Raw genomic sequence first — 16,976 nt, forward strand, 5'->3', positions numbered from 1 at the left:
CTCCATGATCTTTCCTGGTACTGAGGTCAAACTGAGAGGCCTGTTGTTCCCCAGATCCTCCTTCTGGCCCTTCTTGTAGATGGGCATCACATCAGCCATCCTCCAGTCATCTGGGACCTCCCCTGTTGACCAGGATTGTTGATAAGTGCTGGAAAGAGGATTAGTGACCTCCCCCACCAGCTCCCTCAGTACTCTTGGGTGGATTCCATCAGGCCCATAGACTTGCGTGTGTGTGCAGAAGCTAATCATTAACTACTTTCTCCTGGATTATGGGGAGGTTGTTCTGCTCTCCGTCCTTATCTTCCAGCTCAGGAGGCTGAACACCCTGGAGGGAGCTGGTCTGACTGTTAAAGACAGAGGCAAAGAAGGCATTAAGTATCTCGGCCTCTTCCTCATCCTTGGTTGCAATGTTCCCCCACATCCAGTAAGGGATGGACATTCTCCCTGGCTCTTTTTTTATTGTTGATGTATTTGTAAAAACTTTTGTTGTTGTCCCCTATGTCAGTGGCCAAGCTGAGCTCCAGCTGGGCTTTTGCCTTCCTTATTTTCTCTCTGTATGACCTAACAAGATCTCTGTACTCCTCTTGAGTTGCCTGTCCCTTCTTCCAAAGGTGGTAAATCCTCCTTTTTTTCCTAAATCCCTGCAAAAGCTCCCTGTTCAACTAGGCCACCCTTTAATCTTATAACACATGGGGACAGCCTGCTCCCTGGCTTTAAAGATTTCCTTCTCAAAGAGAGTCCAGCCTTCCTGGACCCTTTTGCCCTTCAGGTCTGTTTCCCAAGGGACTCTCTCAACCAGTGTCCTGAACAAGCCTAAGTCGACCCTTCAGAAGTCCAAGGTGGAGATTTTGCTAACCTCCTTCTTACATCACTAAGAATTGAAAACTTCACCATTTTATGATTGCTAAGCCCAAGACAGCATCCAACCACCACATCTCCCACTAGTCTTTCTCTGTGAACAGGAGGTCCAGCAAGGTGCCTCCCTTCATAGGCTCACTTACCAGTTGCCTGAGGAAGTTATCTTCCACACTCTCGAGGAACCTCCTAGCCTGCCTGCTCTCTACTGTGTTATATTTCCAGTAGACATCCTGTAAGTTGAACTCCCCCACCAGAACAAGGGCTGGCGATTGTGAGATTTCATCCAGTCACTTGTAAAATACTTCATCTGCCTCCTTGTCCTGGCCGAGTGGTCTATAAGAGATTCCCAGCACAGTATCTGCCTTATTCACTTTTCCCTTCATCCTTACTCATAAACATTCAACTTTATTACCACTATAATCAAGCCCTACACAATCAAAACACTCCCTAACATACAGAGCCACACCATTGCCTCTCCTACCTTGCCTATCCCTTTTGAAGACCTTATATTCATTCACTGCAGTATTCTTAATGACAGCCATCCCATCATGTTTCTGTGATGGCAACTACATCATAGCTGTCCTGCTGCACAATGGCTTCCCGCACATCCTGTTTGTTGCCCATGCTACGTGCATTAGTGTCATGGTTTGGGCCCAACACGACAACAAAGGAACAGCCACGTGGCCACTCACTCAACTTGCTCCCCCCCCACACACACACACTGTGGGATGAGGAGGACAAAGCTCATGGATTGAGACAAAGGACAAGGAGGTCCAATTAAGGTCCCATGCAAATCAGACTCAACTTGTGGAAAAAAAAAAAAAAAAATTTAATTTCACACTAATCAAACACACACAGGACACAGACAACACAAACAGCAGGGCTTACACACATTACGCCACCCCTCCCTTTTTCCTGGGCCCAAAATACTTTGTTCCCGGTTTCTCTACCTCCTTCCCCCAGTGGCACAGGGGGACAGGGGATGGGATTTAGAGTCAGTTCACAGGCTGGTGGTTCTTGCCACTCAATCCTCCTCAGGAAGAAGGATTCCTCACAGTCCTTCCCTGCTTTCCCACGGGGTCCCTCTCATGGAAGAGAGTCCTCCACGAACGTCTCCTTCATGAGTCCTTCCCACGAGGTCCAGAGCAAGCTGCTCCAGCATGGGCTTCTCACAGTCACCGGGCTCCTTTGGGAACAGCCAACTCCCCTGGCGCCGGGGTCTTCCAAAGCTGCATAATCAGAGTCCACTAGCAGCAAATCCACTGGCCACAAAATCCATATCCACTGGCCAAGTTCACCCCTCCTGGCACCTACAAGGAATGTTTCACCACATTCCTCTAAGAGTGCAGGGCAACAGCTTGCCATCTTGCCATGGGTTGCAGGGAAACTTCTGCAAGGGCACCTTCTTCCCCTTCTTCCTCACCAACCACCAGCACCACTCTCCTTCCCCAGCACAGCTCTTCTCCCCCAAGTCCTTCTCTGCTCAGGTGTTATATGTTATATCAGTTCTTTCATATGTTAATTACTGAGGCGCATCTATTGCCTCTCTAATGGCTCCTTGGCTGGGTTTGGAGCAGGGGGAGCTTCTCAACTCCTTACAGGAGCCACCCCTGCTGCCCTTCCCTTGCTACCAAAAAACCCACCAAACTAAACCAGAATAATTAGTGTAGATGCACTTGAAATGGGCTATTGGTTTCACCCCCATCCTTGACCCTTCACACCTAGGCTCATCTCTGATGGGCCTCGTTTGGAGCCAGACATTGATCTGTCAGGTCTTCTTGTTTACCCATTCATCATTCCCCAGAACTGGAGGGAAAGTGGAGAACACCATTTGTGCTCCCAGTCTCTTGACCAATCATTCCAAGGCCCTGAAATCTTTCTTCATTGCCCTCGGACTTCTTCTCTTTACCTCATCACTACCTACACTGTCAAAAGAGGGTAGTAATCTGAGGGCCGTACCAGACCACTAATTTTCCTGGTTACATCCCTGTCCTGGGCCCCAGGGAGGCAGCAGACTTCCCTGTGGGAAGGGTCCAACCAATAGATGGAACCCTCAGTTCCCCTCAGAAGGGAATCTCCTGTAACAATTACCCTTCTCTTGCTCTTAACAGAAGCAGTCTTAATGCATGGAGCTGGCTGCTTCAGTGACTCCCTGGATGGGGCTTTATTAGCATCCTCATTTCCCTGGTACTCTATTTCCAGAGCTCCGTATCTGTTCTGTAAGGACACCTGGGAAGGTGGGGGAGGCCTGAAGGGGACTTGCCTGCTGCCCTGAGCAGGGACCTGCTTCCATTCACCCCTGTGATATCTTAGGTCCTGTCCTTCTGCCTGGTAACAATAAGGTGGGGGATCCTCTACTTCTCGGGGAGCCTCCAACTGCTGCTTTTTCTCTAAGGATGGTAGGGTGTGGCTCCACCAGGCTATTTCTCTTTCACACTCCCAGGTAGTCCTTAATCTCTCCATTTCCTCTTTAAGCTCCACCACCAGACTGAGCAGATCATTTACGTGGTCACAGTGCACACAGGTATTGTCTCTGCTGTCCTCTGTCAAGAGTGACAGGCTCTGTCATTCCATGTAGCCCAAGACCTGGACGCTGCGCATTTCCGAGGTAGGTCAGTCTAGGTCACTACATTTCTTTTGACCATAGCTTCGGACTGAGTGGAGACCATCGTTGGAATTTGTCCTGGGAGGGTGGGTACTTCGAGCCGAGCATGCCTGCTCCCTTGCTGTGCCTGCGCGATCTGCCGCGCAACACCCTCTTTGCAGCACTCTCAGGCTCTCGCCCTCCCCGAGTCCACCCTTGTACATGAGGGGTTTGTCCCGCCCACGCTAAGTCGGGGGCGCCGGCCCGTCAGGAGCTCGCTCTTCCCGCTCGGGTTGGGAGCGGGTTGGGGGGTGTTGGCTGGGGCGCCCTCTTTTGCGCTTTTGTTTTTTTTTTGCAGCTAAGGAAGAGTCCCCCGGCACCATGCTCCGCTGAGGAACCCTTCGCCTCAGTGACTTCAATGAAATGAGAAATTAACTGTCGGATGCGCGGGGTTTTAAACGGCCGCTGTCCCTCCTCTCCCCGCCCACGCTAAATTCTATGCTGCCCCATGCACACCGTATTCTTCCTCTAAACTATCCTGCTGGCTAGGTTAATGCTTCACATAAAAAGACACTGCGAGTGTTTTAAAAGCCTTTCACTGCAGCTACACATTAGGCTAGAACAGCCTCATAATAAAGTGCACAATAGGACCTCCTCACAAACTTTCATAAGCACTTTGCAATGTGTTCAGTGTGGATTACCACACTTGCAGCCACACAGCATCAGAAAAATTACCACTAAAAATGGGGCAGAAATAAAGTGCTCAACAGCATTTGAATACCAAGTGTTTCCTGTGGGACAGAGAAAACTGAATCAATTCAGCTTGCACCATATAGAAAAAGTTAGTTCTCTGAGCACAGGCAGTCTTTATGTAACATAGCTCATACCACATTCATTTGTTGTATAACACCTCTCCTGTTGAAAGCCCAAGCAAGCTACCAATAGCTAATGTTCCAGCTATGCTATTAACAGGTACTAAAGGTAATATATGAAGAACAGGGCAGACTAAGAAACAGCATAGGCTCTGCATCCAGTAGTATGCACAGTTCAGGTTGCTAGCTACACCCCTGATAATGACCTACTGTAGGTTTATGTGTTTATATAGGGATTATATAAACTAAACTGAAATACCTGAGCCAGATATACCCTGGATGATGTAATGAAATGTGGATCACCAAGATGTGTGGAAGGCAAGTTATGGTGGGTTATAGATCCTGCAGGGTTTATTTGTGGCAAAGCAGCACACTGATTAGCTTTCTGTGCCAAGAGTACTGTGGGTAGATTTGACTAAAATTCCCTACATAGACACACAAGGAAGATCCAGGAAAAGCGTAGAGGATGCTTCAAATGCAACGGCAAAATGAGCATCCAACTACACTTTCAATGTTATTTTTCTTTTCATAAAGAAAATAATCTGTGCTCTGAACACATCTTTTTTCTTCTTTTTCTTTCTTTCTTTTTTTTTTTTTAAGCCCTAATGGTATGACACAAGATTCATGTCAAGGCATTTTCACTGAGCTAATCATGAGGCTTTGCATCAGGTTTTTGTTAGTTGAGATAGTGACTGCTCCTGCACACAGCATTGAGCAATTCTGCAATTGCAGATACTCGTGCCCTTTCCTCTGTTTCTGTCTGTGCTCTTAGTTCTCAGACAGAAAGCTCTCACAAAACAGCAGCTTTTCTGTGCTGGCTGATGTACTTGTTCTTCATACAGGGAGAAGAAATTCAGTCTTTGTTCAAAGAGCCTCACATTCACATGCCAACTGATGGCTTTTGAATCTTTCCTGCACTGACTTTGTTGCTGCTGGCAACACAGCATGGAAGTTTTTAATAAAGCAAAACAGGGATATTTTAATATTATAATAAAGCAAAACTGAATTAATTATAATGACTGGCATGTTCCAGTTTTGGATAATTTTACCTGTAATTTCTTCAAAGATAGCATGAAATCCATCAAAGTTCTTAGATCCATCAGACTGGAAGAGGACATGGAGTGAAGACCCGGTGCTTCGGATGGGAGGTGGCCTCTCATTTCCACAGAATTTCTTAATTATTTGGCTGTCCAAATTGTCCCCATCACGGACCTCCACATAGTCATACTGGCACATGTAGTCAAACTCCAGGCTCAGCATGGAAAATCTTGAGGAACAAGGACACACGGTCAGGCTGCATGCACTCACCTGTACACCTTCACTCTGATTTATTTTTAGTTAGGATGTTTAGTTATGTTAGTGCCCTCACCCTAATCCGTACTTCACCTCAATTTTTGCATCTTGACCCTTGGAAGACAGCTTAACTCTATACAGTTGCTCCATGAGAATATTTAAGTGGCAGAACAGTGAAGTCTAAATTGAAGTACAGAATGTACCCTCAGCAAGTTTGCTGATGACACCAAGCTGGGAGGAGTGGCTGCCATTCAGAGAGACTTAGACAGGCTGGAGACTTGGGCGGGGAAAAACCTGATGAACTTTAACAAGGGCAAGTGTAGAGTTTTGCATTTGGGGAAGAAAAATGTCATGCACCAGTACAGGTTGGGGGCTGACCTGCTGGAGAGCAGTGTAGGTGAAAGGGATCTGGGGGTCCTGGTAGACAGGAGGATGACCATGAGCCAGCAGTGTGCCCTTGTGGCCAAGAAGGCCAATGGCATCCTGGGGTGTATTAGAAAGGGTGTGGTTAGTAGATCAAGAGAGGTTCTCCTCCCCCTCTATTCTGCATTGGTGAGGCCACATCTGGAGTATTGTGTCCAGTTCTGGGCCCCTCAGTTCAAGAAGGACAGGGAAGTGCTGGAAAGAGTCCAGCACAGAGCCACAAAGATGATTAAGGGAGTGGAACATCTCCCTTATGAGGAAAGGCTGAGGGAGCTGGGTCTCTTTAGTTTGGAGAAAAGGAGACTGAGGGGTGACCTCATCAATGTTTACAAATACGTAAAGGGTGAGCGTCAAGAAGATGGAGTTAAGCTTTTTTCAGTGATGACCAGTGATAGGACAAGGAGTAATGGATACAAATTGGAGCATAGGAGGTTTAAGGTGAATATCAGAAAAAAATTTTTTACTGTGAGAGTGACAGAGCACTGGAACAGGCTGCCCAGAGAGGTTGTGGAGTCTCCTTCGCTGGAGACATTCAAAACCCGCCTGGACGCCTTCCTGTGTGATGTACTCTAGGTGACCCTGCTCTGGCAGGGGGGTTGGACTAGATGATCTTTCGAGGTCCCTTCCAACCCCTATGATTCTATGATTCTATGATAAGTAATACATTCTGTTCACATGCTTCAGTTCTCTAACCTATTTTCATTGTGATGTTCAGAAGTCAGCAATCGGGTACAAGGAAAACTCAGGGATATAACAGAAGCAGCCAAAATAGGCAGAGGAAAGTAATCTGAAACACTAGTGTTCCACTGTTCATGTCGCTGAGTTGTCACAGGTCTCCCTCTGGACATTGAGCCTACAGGAAAGCTGTGGAGGGATTTTTCGTCAGAGAGGGTAGTAATAGGACAAGGGGTAATGGTTTTAAACTGAAAGAGGGGAGATTTAGATTAGACATCAGGAAGAAATTCTTCACCATAAAAGTAGTACGGTACTGGAATAGGTTGTCATGCAGGACAGTGTCAAAAGCTTTGCACAGGTCCAGGTAGATTATGCCAGTTGCTCTTCCTTTGTCCACCAATGCTGTGACCCCATTGTAGAAGGCCACCAAATTAGTCAGGCAGGATTCGCCCTTGGTGAAGCCATGTTGGTTGTTACCAATCAGCCTTTGGGTTTGCAAGTGCCTTAGCAGAGCCTGCAGGAGGATCTGCTCCATGATCTTGCCAGGCACAGAAGTGAGACTGTCTGGTCTATAGTTCCTTGGGACTTCTTTTTTTCCCTTTATGAAAACAGGGGTTATGTTTCCCCTCTTCTGGTCAGTGGGAATTTTGCCAGACTGCCAAAACTTTTCAAATACAATGGACAGAGGATTTGCAACTTCATCAGCCAGTTTCTTCAGAAGCCATGCATAAATCCCATCAGATCCCATGGACTTAAACACCTTCAGGTCCTTCAGCTGATCATGAACCTGCTCTTCTCCTACAGTGGGGAGATCTTCCTTTTCACAGTCCATGCCTTTGCCTTCTCTAACTTGAATGGTGTGACCAGAGCCTTTGTTGGTGAAGACTGTGGCAAAGTAGTCATTGAGTACCTCAGCCTTCTCTAGGTCCTGCATGACCAGGTCTCCATTTTCCTTCTGAAGTGGGCCCACATTCTTCCTTGTCTTCCTCTTTTTACCAGTACAAACTTTTCTTGTTCTTCACATCTGTAGAATCCCCAAATGAAGAATTGTCTCAAAACAGCCACCCTGACAAACTGGACATTGTGCTTGGGTGGGGTCCTCATTTGATAAGCCACCTGTTCTCCCAAGGAGAGCCCCTTGTTCTGATAAATGGGACACTGTCTTTATTTGATAAGGAACAGTGGCTGACAAGAGAAGCCCCATGGAAGCACAGTGCCGCCTTGCGAAAGACCACTTTCCTTTTTAAGGACAGAGCGCATGCATGAGAATAAAGGTCATTGCTTGGTCAACCTGGATGTGGGGGTGGAGGGGAGGTGGGGCAAATGATCACCTGGACCCTGTGCCCCAATGACTTATCTCCAGAACATTCCTGAATCCAACACTGAGTCTGCACAAAGTAGGCCAAGCCTCACCAGGAGAGGCAGGACCATGTATCATAAAGAGGCAGACTAAATGCTTGGGGCAGGTGCCTGCCATCCAAGGACCACAATGTCATGTTGAGACCATCATTGGATCCAAGGGTGGTGATATCTTTCCTATCCACGTACTCTTCATCTTTCTTTTTCTGTCTCTCTTTATCTCTCTCTCTCTCTCTTTTTCTAACCTTATTCTTGGCACATAACAGTAACAAAATTTACAATTTTGCCAAGCTTTTCCAGTTGTAACCTGTTATTTTCAGCGTACAATTTTGCTAAGTTCTGTTAGTTGTAATCTGTTGCTTTGAGAGTGGTGTTGTTTTGTGGGGATTTTTTACAAGCTTTATAATCTTACTCAATTCGAAGTAATGCTTTGTATAAACCTCCTGGGTAATGGTCTTAATGAGAATGCCACACAGAGAATTCCAGAGGTTAATCTTGCCAAATAGGTTGCTAAAAGTGATTAATTAGGAGAGGAGGATTAGATCCAAATCACCCTGGGTTGACCCCCACCTCTGGGGAACTCTACACATGCCCACTTTGTGGGACCTAATGCCATACCCACTTTTTGGGACATGATATTTAATTTGGGCCCCCACCCCTGGGGAGCTGTGCCCACTTTGTGGGACATGACAACATCCCTGGCCAGGTCCAGGTCTCTGTGCTTTGGCCTTCCTTACCCAATCCCTTGCTTCTCTGACAACTTCACTGTACTCCCCCCAGGCTACTTGTCCCTGCTTCCACTCCCTGTATAGCTTGTATACCATTTAGTTGTATCCAGGAGCACCTTGCTCATCCATGCAGGCCTCCTGGCACTCCTGCATACCTTCCTCTTTGTTGGGACACATTGCTTCTGAGCATGGAGGAGGTGATCTTTGAATATAGACCAGCTTTCCTGGGCTCCCCTAATCTCCAGGGCTTTGTCCCATGGTACCCTACCAAGCAGATCCTTGAAGAGACCAACGTCTGCTTTTTTGAAATCGAGGGTAGTGAGCTTACTTCAGCTCCTTCCTTGCTGCCCTAAGGATCCTGAGCTTGTGCTATGCAAATCATACACCTAGCCAATGACATATTTTAAAAAGAAAGTAGGTACAGCTCGTATCTGCTGAGACTGGTGAAAAGTTCATGAGAACACAAAACTCCTCACATCATTCCTCCCCTGTGCCTTCTATACATTTCTCCAGAGTCAAAGGGGCTCCAATGCTATCCAAGCAATATTTTCAGCTGCTTATAACTACACAATAGTCTTGCATTTGAAAAAAGGGCATGAGTGTGAGAATGCTACAAGAATGCTTTAGACCTTTTGCCTGGGCTCCAAAAGTGGTCAAATATTGATGTGAAGGCTTTAGCTACTATTTTTATTATCTTACCTGGTGGGTTTCGAATACAATTTTCTGACAAGCTTCCTGCTGCATGTGTGAGCTCCCTGCTACACACACAGGAAAACAGTATTAATTACCTCAACTAGGAGCTCTCCTGCACTAGGTAGGATACTCCATCAAGAACTGTGTGCTTGAGTCAGCACAGACAGGCTAAAAGGTAAGGTATACACAGGTCAGAAGAGCAATGATGTACAGTAGAACCAATCATACCCTCCAGACACAGCAATGGTAAAAGTTATTCAACTGAGGCTGGTAGAGGACAGGGCTGGTAAAATGAGTGAAAGGAAAATAAGAGAGGGAAAATGTAGTCTAAATGCAAGGCAGGGCCCATGGGCAAATCTCTCCTGCATCATATCAAAATATTCCTACAGCTTTTCTTCAAAGACTGTCTTAGTTCAGCCTAGTTTGCCCTTCAGAAAATATTAGTTACTTTGGTGTTAATGTCTTGAAGAGACCTCTAGAGAGACAAATTTTGTCAAATATCTGATAAACCATCCTTAGCATCAAGCTGTCCTAAATGGGAATTCAAGGCAAAGCATTGATAATTTGTGCAGTGACTGCTCATCACAAGTTAGACCAGAAGAAAGAGCTAAGGTACCAATTACAAAGTGGTAGCCGTACCTTCACTGCCCCAGGGCTCCCAGCTGTGGACCCACATTGACTCTTGGTTATTCACATGCCCCAATGTCCACCTGAAACCAGTGCTGGCTAAAAGTCAGTATCACCTACCTTAATTCAATGTTAAATCCAGCTTGAACATGAACAGTCCATTCACATCTGGCATTCAGTGGGTAACCCTCCAGCAAAATCTGACCTCTAGAAGCCCAATGAACCTGCCCACACCCTGGGGAGCAAAAGAAGATAAAAAATCTGTGTGAGGGACCTTCAAGAGGTATTTGGTATTTGAAGAAAATGCATGTAGAAAAAACACTGGAATAAGAAGACAGAATGGCTTAGGAATATACAGACTTTTTTATAAGGAAGTATATAAAATAATGGGACAGCCACATAATGCTATAAAGAGTTATGGCTCTATTAGAGTAGTGTCTAGGCTAACAGCACCCCTGGAAAAGTTTTAGTTGATTGCTTCTCCCTGGTTTGCAACACAGCTCCATGAAACCATTTCTTACAGATTGTGCCCCACTCTTGATTAGCCCACCCACCCACCTGGCTGATGCTCCAGCTCAGAACAGTTTTGATGGATCTCATGTTGACCTGTGTAATCACTGAAGCTGAGGATGCTCATGGGAAGGTGCCAAAGGTACAATGAACACTTGAGTTAGCTCAGGTGAGCAAAACAGTGAGAGGATGAGCTGTTACACCCAACATCATAGTTTCCCAATCCTTCACAAGAAGACTCCTAGAGAAAAAACAGCTGATGTATGTCTAAAAGAGACATATGTTGGTTCTCAGGATTCACTATATAATTCTTACATGCTAATGCCACCATGCCAATGGAGACAATGGAATTATCACAGTTCTCTACCAATTGCTATATATCACATATATAACGTGCTCTTATGCCTTCTCTCATGTTAATTTCTATCCGTCCTCTTCTCCTGTCCCACTCTGCCTGTGTAACTCTCAGCTTTTCACCACACTATGCAAGGTACTCCAGTGCCCAGCATCAACAGAGTAAGATGAAGTACTCTGGTTATTTGTTCCCAGTCAGAAAAAACTACCAGAGGACAATTACATGGACAAACAGCAGACGAGGTCACATGCTGAGGAAGCAATATATTTTCATGGCTATCCTGCAGCTGTCTCTAGGCAGCTATCTGGGGATAGTTGTCTTAATTCCTCATTTTGGATGCTGAATGTTTTCAGCCCATAGAGTTCTCTCACCTTAGGTAACCTCACTTTTTCCCCCAGCTATAAAATCTGGCTAATGGTATTTTCCTCTGTGGAAGGAAAGTTGTTTAGTAATTCTTGTACAGCCTTCCCTGATCTGTAAATGGAAGTGCTAGCAAAATGTACAGTTAAGTCATCACATACACATTTTTTAGGAAAGACAGGCCAACAGGGCAAGGTGCTGGAATTGCTCTTTATGTGAGAGAGCAACTGGAATATATTGAGCTCTTCCTGGAGACAAATGAAGAGCAGGTTGAGAGCCTGTGGGTAAAGATAAAGGGGCTGGCTAATATGAGGGACACTGTTGTGCATGTTTATTACAGGCCACGTAATCAGGATGGGGATGTTGACAAGGCCTTTTACAGACAGTTGAGAGTTGTCTCACAATCACAAGCCTTGGTTCTCATGGGGGACTTAAATCACCTTGATATCTGCTAGGAAGACCACATAGCCAGGCAGGTACAGGCCAGGAGCCCTCCAGTGCACCGATGATAACTTTTTTACTCAGGTGGTGGAGGAACCAACAAGGAGAGGTGTGCTAGTAGACCTAGTACTGACAAACAAAGAGGGACTGGGGGCAGCCTTGGTTGTAGTGACCATGAAATGGTAGTGTTCAGAATCATGTGCAGCAGGTACCGAGCATCTAGGAGGGTCAAACCCCTGGATTTCAGAAGAGCTAACTTTGACCTTTTTAGGGAACTGCTTGGAAAAACTCAGTGGGACTGGAAGGAAAGGGGGCCCAAGAGAGTTGGTTAATGTTCAAGCACCATCTCCTCCAAGCTCAAGATTGGAGTGTCCCGAAGAGTAAGAAATCAAGTAGGAGAGCCAGGAGACCTGCATGGTTGAATAGGGAACTACTGAACAAACTTAAGTGGAAGAAAGAAGTTTATAGATAACAAAAGAAAGGGTTGACCATTTGGGAAGAATACAAGAATATTGTCAGAAGGTACAGGGATGCAACAGGGAAAGCTAAGGCCTCCTTAGAATTAAAACTGGCAAGGGCAACAAGAAAGGTTTCTTGAAGTACATGGGAGGTAAAAGGAAGATCAGAGGAAATGTGGGCCCAATGCTGAATGAAGTGGGTGCCCTGGGAATGAAGGATATGGAGAAGGCAGAGTTACTGAATGCCTTCTTTGCCTCAGTCTTTACTGCTAAGGCTGACCCTCAGGATTCCCAAACTTTCCAGACCGCAGAAGAAGTCAGGAGTAAGGAAGACTTTACCTTGATTGAAAAAGACTGGATTAAAGATCAGTTAAGGAAACTGGACATCTACAAATCCATGGGCCCTCATGGGATGCACCCATGTGTGCTGAGGGAGCTGGCAGAAGTCATCACTAGACCACTCTCTATCATCTTTGAAAAGTCCTGGAAAATGGGAGAGGTGCCTGAGGACAGCAACACAGGATAAATATTTCCTACTGAAATAGTGAGTTTTAACAGTTGCGTCAGGGGCTTTCCTTCCTTTGGGAAAAGAGGGTGACAGTGTGTCCCAATTTGAAGTACCAAGCACCTGCAGTTCCCATTTATCTTAGTGTCTGCAAATCAGTCCTGCTGCATCTGACCTATGGGGTGGTGTGAAAACTGCAGGTCAATTACTCCTCTTTCTTCTTCAGAAAGTGTTGCTCAAATAAAACACGCTTTGTCCATTTACCCTTGGTTACCCTTAATTAAGTGGGACCCAAGGAAATAGAAATTCTCCTCAGAAGAGTTCCTCAAAAGTGTTTCATCCTTCTCTGTGGCTCACATAGTTCCCTCTGTAAAAAGCAAGGATAAATGACTATGCCAAGCAACCACATTAGGATTCAGCAAGTACAGGGGGATCTGCTGTGGTGCCCATGATAATGCTCCTTCCCACAGCAAGAAACAGGACCATGTGCTGCTGCTGGCTCCTGCCTCAAAAAACAACCTGAAACAAAGCTGCTAGAAATCTTCAGATGGTTTGACAGGGGGCTTGGACACCCTCAAAGAAAGTTCCCCTTTTGTCCTGAAGGGCTTTTGAGTTTCCAATGCCTTTAACAAAGGAAAGGGAAAGAACTGGTGCAAAGGGATACTTGTATGCACAGCATACTAAATGTACTTTTCTGTTTGCAGTGGTACAGCCTGAAATCTCTGAACCCTGGCGCCAAGGAAGTAGGTTTGGCCAGCAAAGCAGGTGGTCCAGAGGCTAAAGAGGAGGCATTCAACAACTGCCTTCAAAAAAATATCCTCATATTTGCTACTGCCCTTCTCTGCACAAAGCACCTTTGCAATGACATCAGATCTGTGCTCTCATACCTCCAGCACTTCTAGCAGAAGTCCTGGTTGACTCCCCAGTCCCACAGTTCAATCATTAGTTGATCAAAAGGAGTCTTTTCCCATTCTGAATCTGTGGGAGACCTGGAAAGCTATCAAAAATAATTTACATCCGAAGTACAAATGCTGGCAACTTCTGCCACATTCACAAAAAAAATCCACTGGCATCAACATCCGTGTCCTGTTCCTGTTCCTGAAAAAAGGCAATTTTCAGGGTCACAGTAATATTTCCTTTAAGGCTCGTTACTAACAGAAAAGGAAATAATTCAGGAGAACCCTGAGTTGTAGCCCACTGTGACCCATGGGTTGATGGAGGAAGAGGAGAATCTCCTGAAGACACCTCTGGAAAGAACTCATTATCTGCTGTTTGAGTGCTGTAGCATTGATGTGTGTTCTTTCAAAAGTCAAGAGGAGACTGAACAGAGAAGAATGAGAGTTAAAATGGTATTCAGAAACCAGCTGATATGGAAAGGCAGCTGTCATTCATCACACCTTGTTGCTACTTGTTGCTTGTTGGTCACCAGTGTTATGTTTCTAAAACTACAAATACTGTTTGTCACAGAGATGACATTCAGGCAGCAAAGCTGAGGACAGCTGCTAGATAACACCATAGTCTCCTCCACTTTGACAGAATATGCCTTCTCAAGCAACCTGACAATCAGAGGTTGATAAAGGCTGTTTTTAGAGTACAGGGTAAAGGGGAAAAGATCCTATAGGGTCGTTTTCTTCTGGTTTTAGATTGACAGCATGATAGACCAATCCAATAAATCCCATTAGGAAACATCCCAATACCCAGTTAAACTCTATTCAGAGTGGAGTTTTTTCCTAATAACATTCCTTTAGACTACCATATAGCATTTATCTTTTTACCAAATGATCCAGTATCCTTCAGCTGTTTTTCAGACATGTCCATGCATCTTGGCTATGCCAGCAGTCAGTATGAACTGGGCAGCCCCATGGGACAACCCATACTACTTCTTCCTTGCCTTGGCCCTCCACATTACTATTTTTGCTGGTAGTTCACAGAAATTGCTGCCAGGGGCTCAGAATTGCAGGCAGCCCCTTGACCACTGCCCCATAGATGGGACAGCCCATGGTACCAAATGGGGCACCCAGGGCTGCTGGGCTGTCCCACATTAAGGCCTCGCGGCTCCCCTTGGGATAACCAGAGCCTGCCCCAAAACGGTCCCTCCCACCAGTGCAGTCTTAAATAGGCATTAATCCCGGCCAACGGCTAAATTGCAGCTGTGCGCTCCTCTGCCTTCCCGGCACTCCTCCTGCTGTGCCTGCCGGCGCCACCACGCCCCCGTGTGGCTGGTAGAACAGGCCGGGGACCCCCGGCGCCACCTAGCGCCCACGCGGGGGCGGTGCCGGTGCCCGGGCGCGAGAGAAACGGCACGGCGGGGGGCGGAGAGGTGGATGCTGCGGCACTGTACAAGGGTCTCCTCCGAGGCTGGCCTGGGCGGGTCATGCCGTGCCCGGGACGGTTTAGCAGTGAAGGGATGGAGCTGGAGCCAACGCCGCCGCATTAGTTCCCGGGAGCAGGAGCCCAGGGCTGGGGCTGGTGCTCCGCGGCAAAGCCTCCCGCGGCCCGCGAGAGGGAGACAAAGCCCGGCGCTCTTCGGGCGCCGGCGGGTCCGTCTGGAGGCCTGCTGGGTGCCAGCGTGCTGCCTGCCAGCACCCTCAGCGCAGAGACAAGATAAACACGAGCTTCTCTGGGCCGGAGATAAAATCTGGGGAAGAAGCTTCAGCTGGGGACGCCTTGCAAGGGCACCTCTGTCAGGAGGAGCTCTCCTTTCTGGACGCTGCATAAATGCTGCTCCTTACAGCTGCCAAGCTGGTTTTGGCGTGAAGCTTTGTGTGTGGCTTGTGCACACGACCAGCTTGGTCTGGGCAGGTTCCACGGGCCATCCCTGCACTTGCTAGCAAAGCAATATAGGATGAAGTAGACAGATTATATCACCCAGTTACTGTGGTTGTGCTCCCTTGTGTTCCTGGGATTTATTTGTACTCTGCTGCTGGCAAGGCACCCAGGGCAGACTGCAAAGTTCCAGATGTGTACCTGTGTGCAGGTACCAGAGATGCCTCCTCTGCTCTCCAAAATGCGTTTTGTTGGCACATCCACTGCTCCAGCAAGTGGGACGGCCATGAGAACCAGAGGGGAGCTCAAGAGTGTGCTGGGATCACAGCTGTCCCCTGCGCTCTTCTTTAAGAGTGCAAGACACAACAGTGCTATCTGCCCATCCTACCCTGCCCCTGAAGTACTGTGGAAACACAAGAGACCACATCCTGAGTGTCACAATGCTTCCCTCAGAAGTAGTAGGAAAAACATACTAAGATAAAGCTCTGCAAAACTGCAGTATTGCAAAAATGTCCAGATAGACTACAGTGTGAGGGTATACATGCTTTAAAACAGAAGTAGGCAGAGCAGGCTGAAATATACTGTAGGCAAATTACCTACTCAGGCAGAGTAAGGAAGGATTAGATGAGCTAATTATTCTGTCTTGGATCTGCTCTTATAGAAAGTGCCAGGGGAGCTCTAGCATTGACCCAGAGCAAACAGGACTTAGCAGAAATCACACCATAAACTGCAAGGGACTCTTGAAGCTTCCAAAGCACCAAGGCTGAGTGAACCCTGTTGCTGAAACTTGTTGACTCCTCATATTCTGCTTCTTGAAGCAATGATTTTGTTTGCTTTCACCTCCTGAATGGTGATGGTCTGTATGGGGAAAGGAGGTTCAATTTTTGCTTTAAAATCAGTGACTAAGAGGAGATAAGACTAAGGTATGTAGAATAATGGACAGAACAGAGTACAAATTCTTCTTTCATCCCTTTCAATTAAATGTGAACAAATATACAGTAAAAAAAAAATGAAATAGGGTTGGTCAGAGGCTATACCTTCACCAGTAAAGGAAATACTAGTCTTAACTGTATCCAGTTAGCTTACCAGAGCCTCAAAACACTCCTAGACCATCATGGCACTGTTAGCAGTTGTGAGACACTGTTTTCTGGACCTGTCTTGGAGTGTCTTGAAGCTGTGAGGAGGAAGAGAGCACTGAGACTTTCTCAGGGCTGGTTCTGCAGCCCAGGGGTTGAAGGACAGAAATCTTTGATATAGCTGTTGTCCTTGTAAATGTTTATGCTGAAGGTTTCTGAGGAATCAGTTATGTTAAAGTAGGTCTGAGAAGTGCAGAGAACAGATTTCCAGAATTACAGGAGTTAAAGTTTTAAAATAAACCAAAACAAACCAGAAATTTAGTAGGGTTGTAACCTCCCATAACTTGGGGCCCAGGCCAGTCCCTAGCAGATGAGCATTAGGGGGGGAAGTTT

The 16,976-nt window shown here is 46.5% G+C and overlaps 1 protein-coding gene across 3 annotated transcripts in view; it reads right to left on the reverse strand.

The window, feature by feature from the left end:
* PAMR1 (peptidase domain containing associated with muscle regeneration 1) overlaps positions 1 to 16,976 on the reverse strand; it is a 61,972-nt gene that overhangs the window by 33,213 nt on the left and 11,783 nt on the right. For all 3 annotated transcript variants that reach the window (XM_051620157.1, XM_051620155.1, XM_051620156.1), the window contains exons 4-5: positions 10,233 to 10,347; positions 5,364 to 5,581 (exon numbers count right to left, since the gene is read on the reverse strand). In XM_051620157.1, coding sequence (XP_051476117.1) covers positions 5,364 to 5,581; positions 10,233 to 10,347 — 333 coding nt within the window. The remainder of the gene's footprint in view (positions 1 to 5,363; positions 5,582 to 10,232; positions 10,348 to 16,976) is intronic.

The sequence above is a fragment of the Apus apus genome, chromosome 5 (assembly GCF_020740795.1).
Source record: "Apus apus isolate bApuApu2 chromosome 5, bApuApu2.pri.cur, whole genome shotgun sequence".
Lineage (NCBI taxonomy): Eukaryota > Metazoa > Chordata > Aves > Apodiformes > Apodidae > Apus > Apus apus.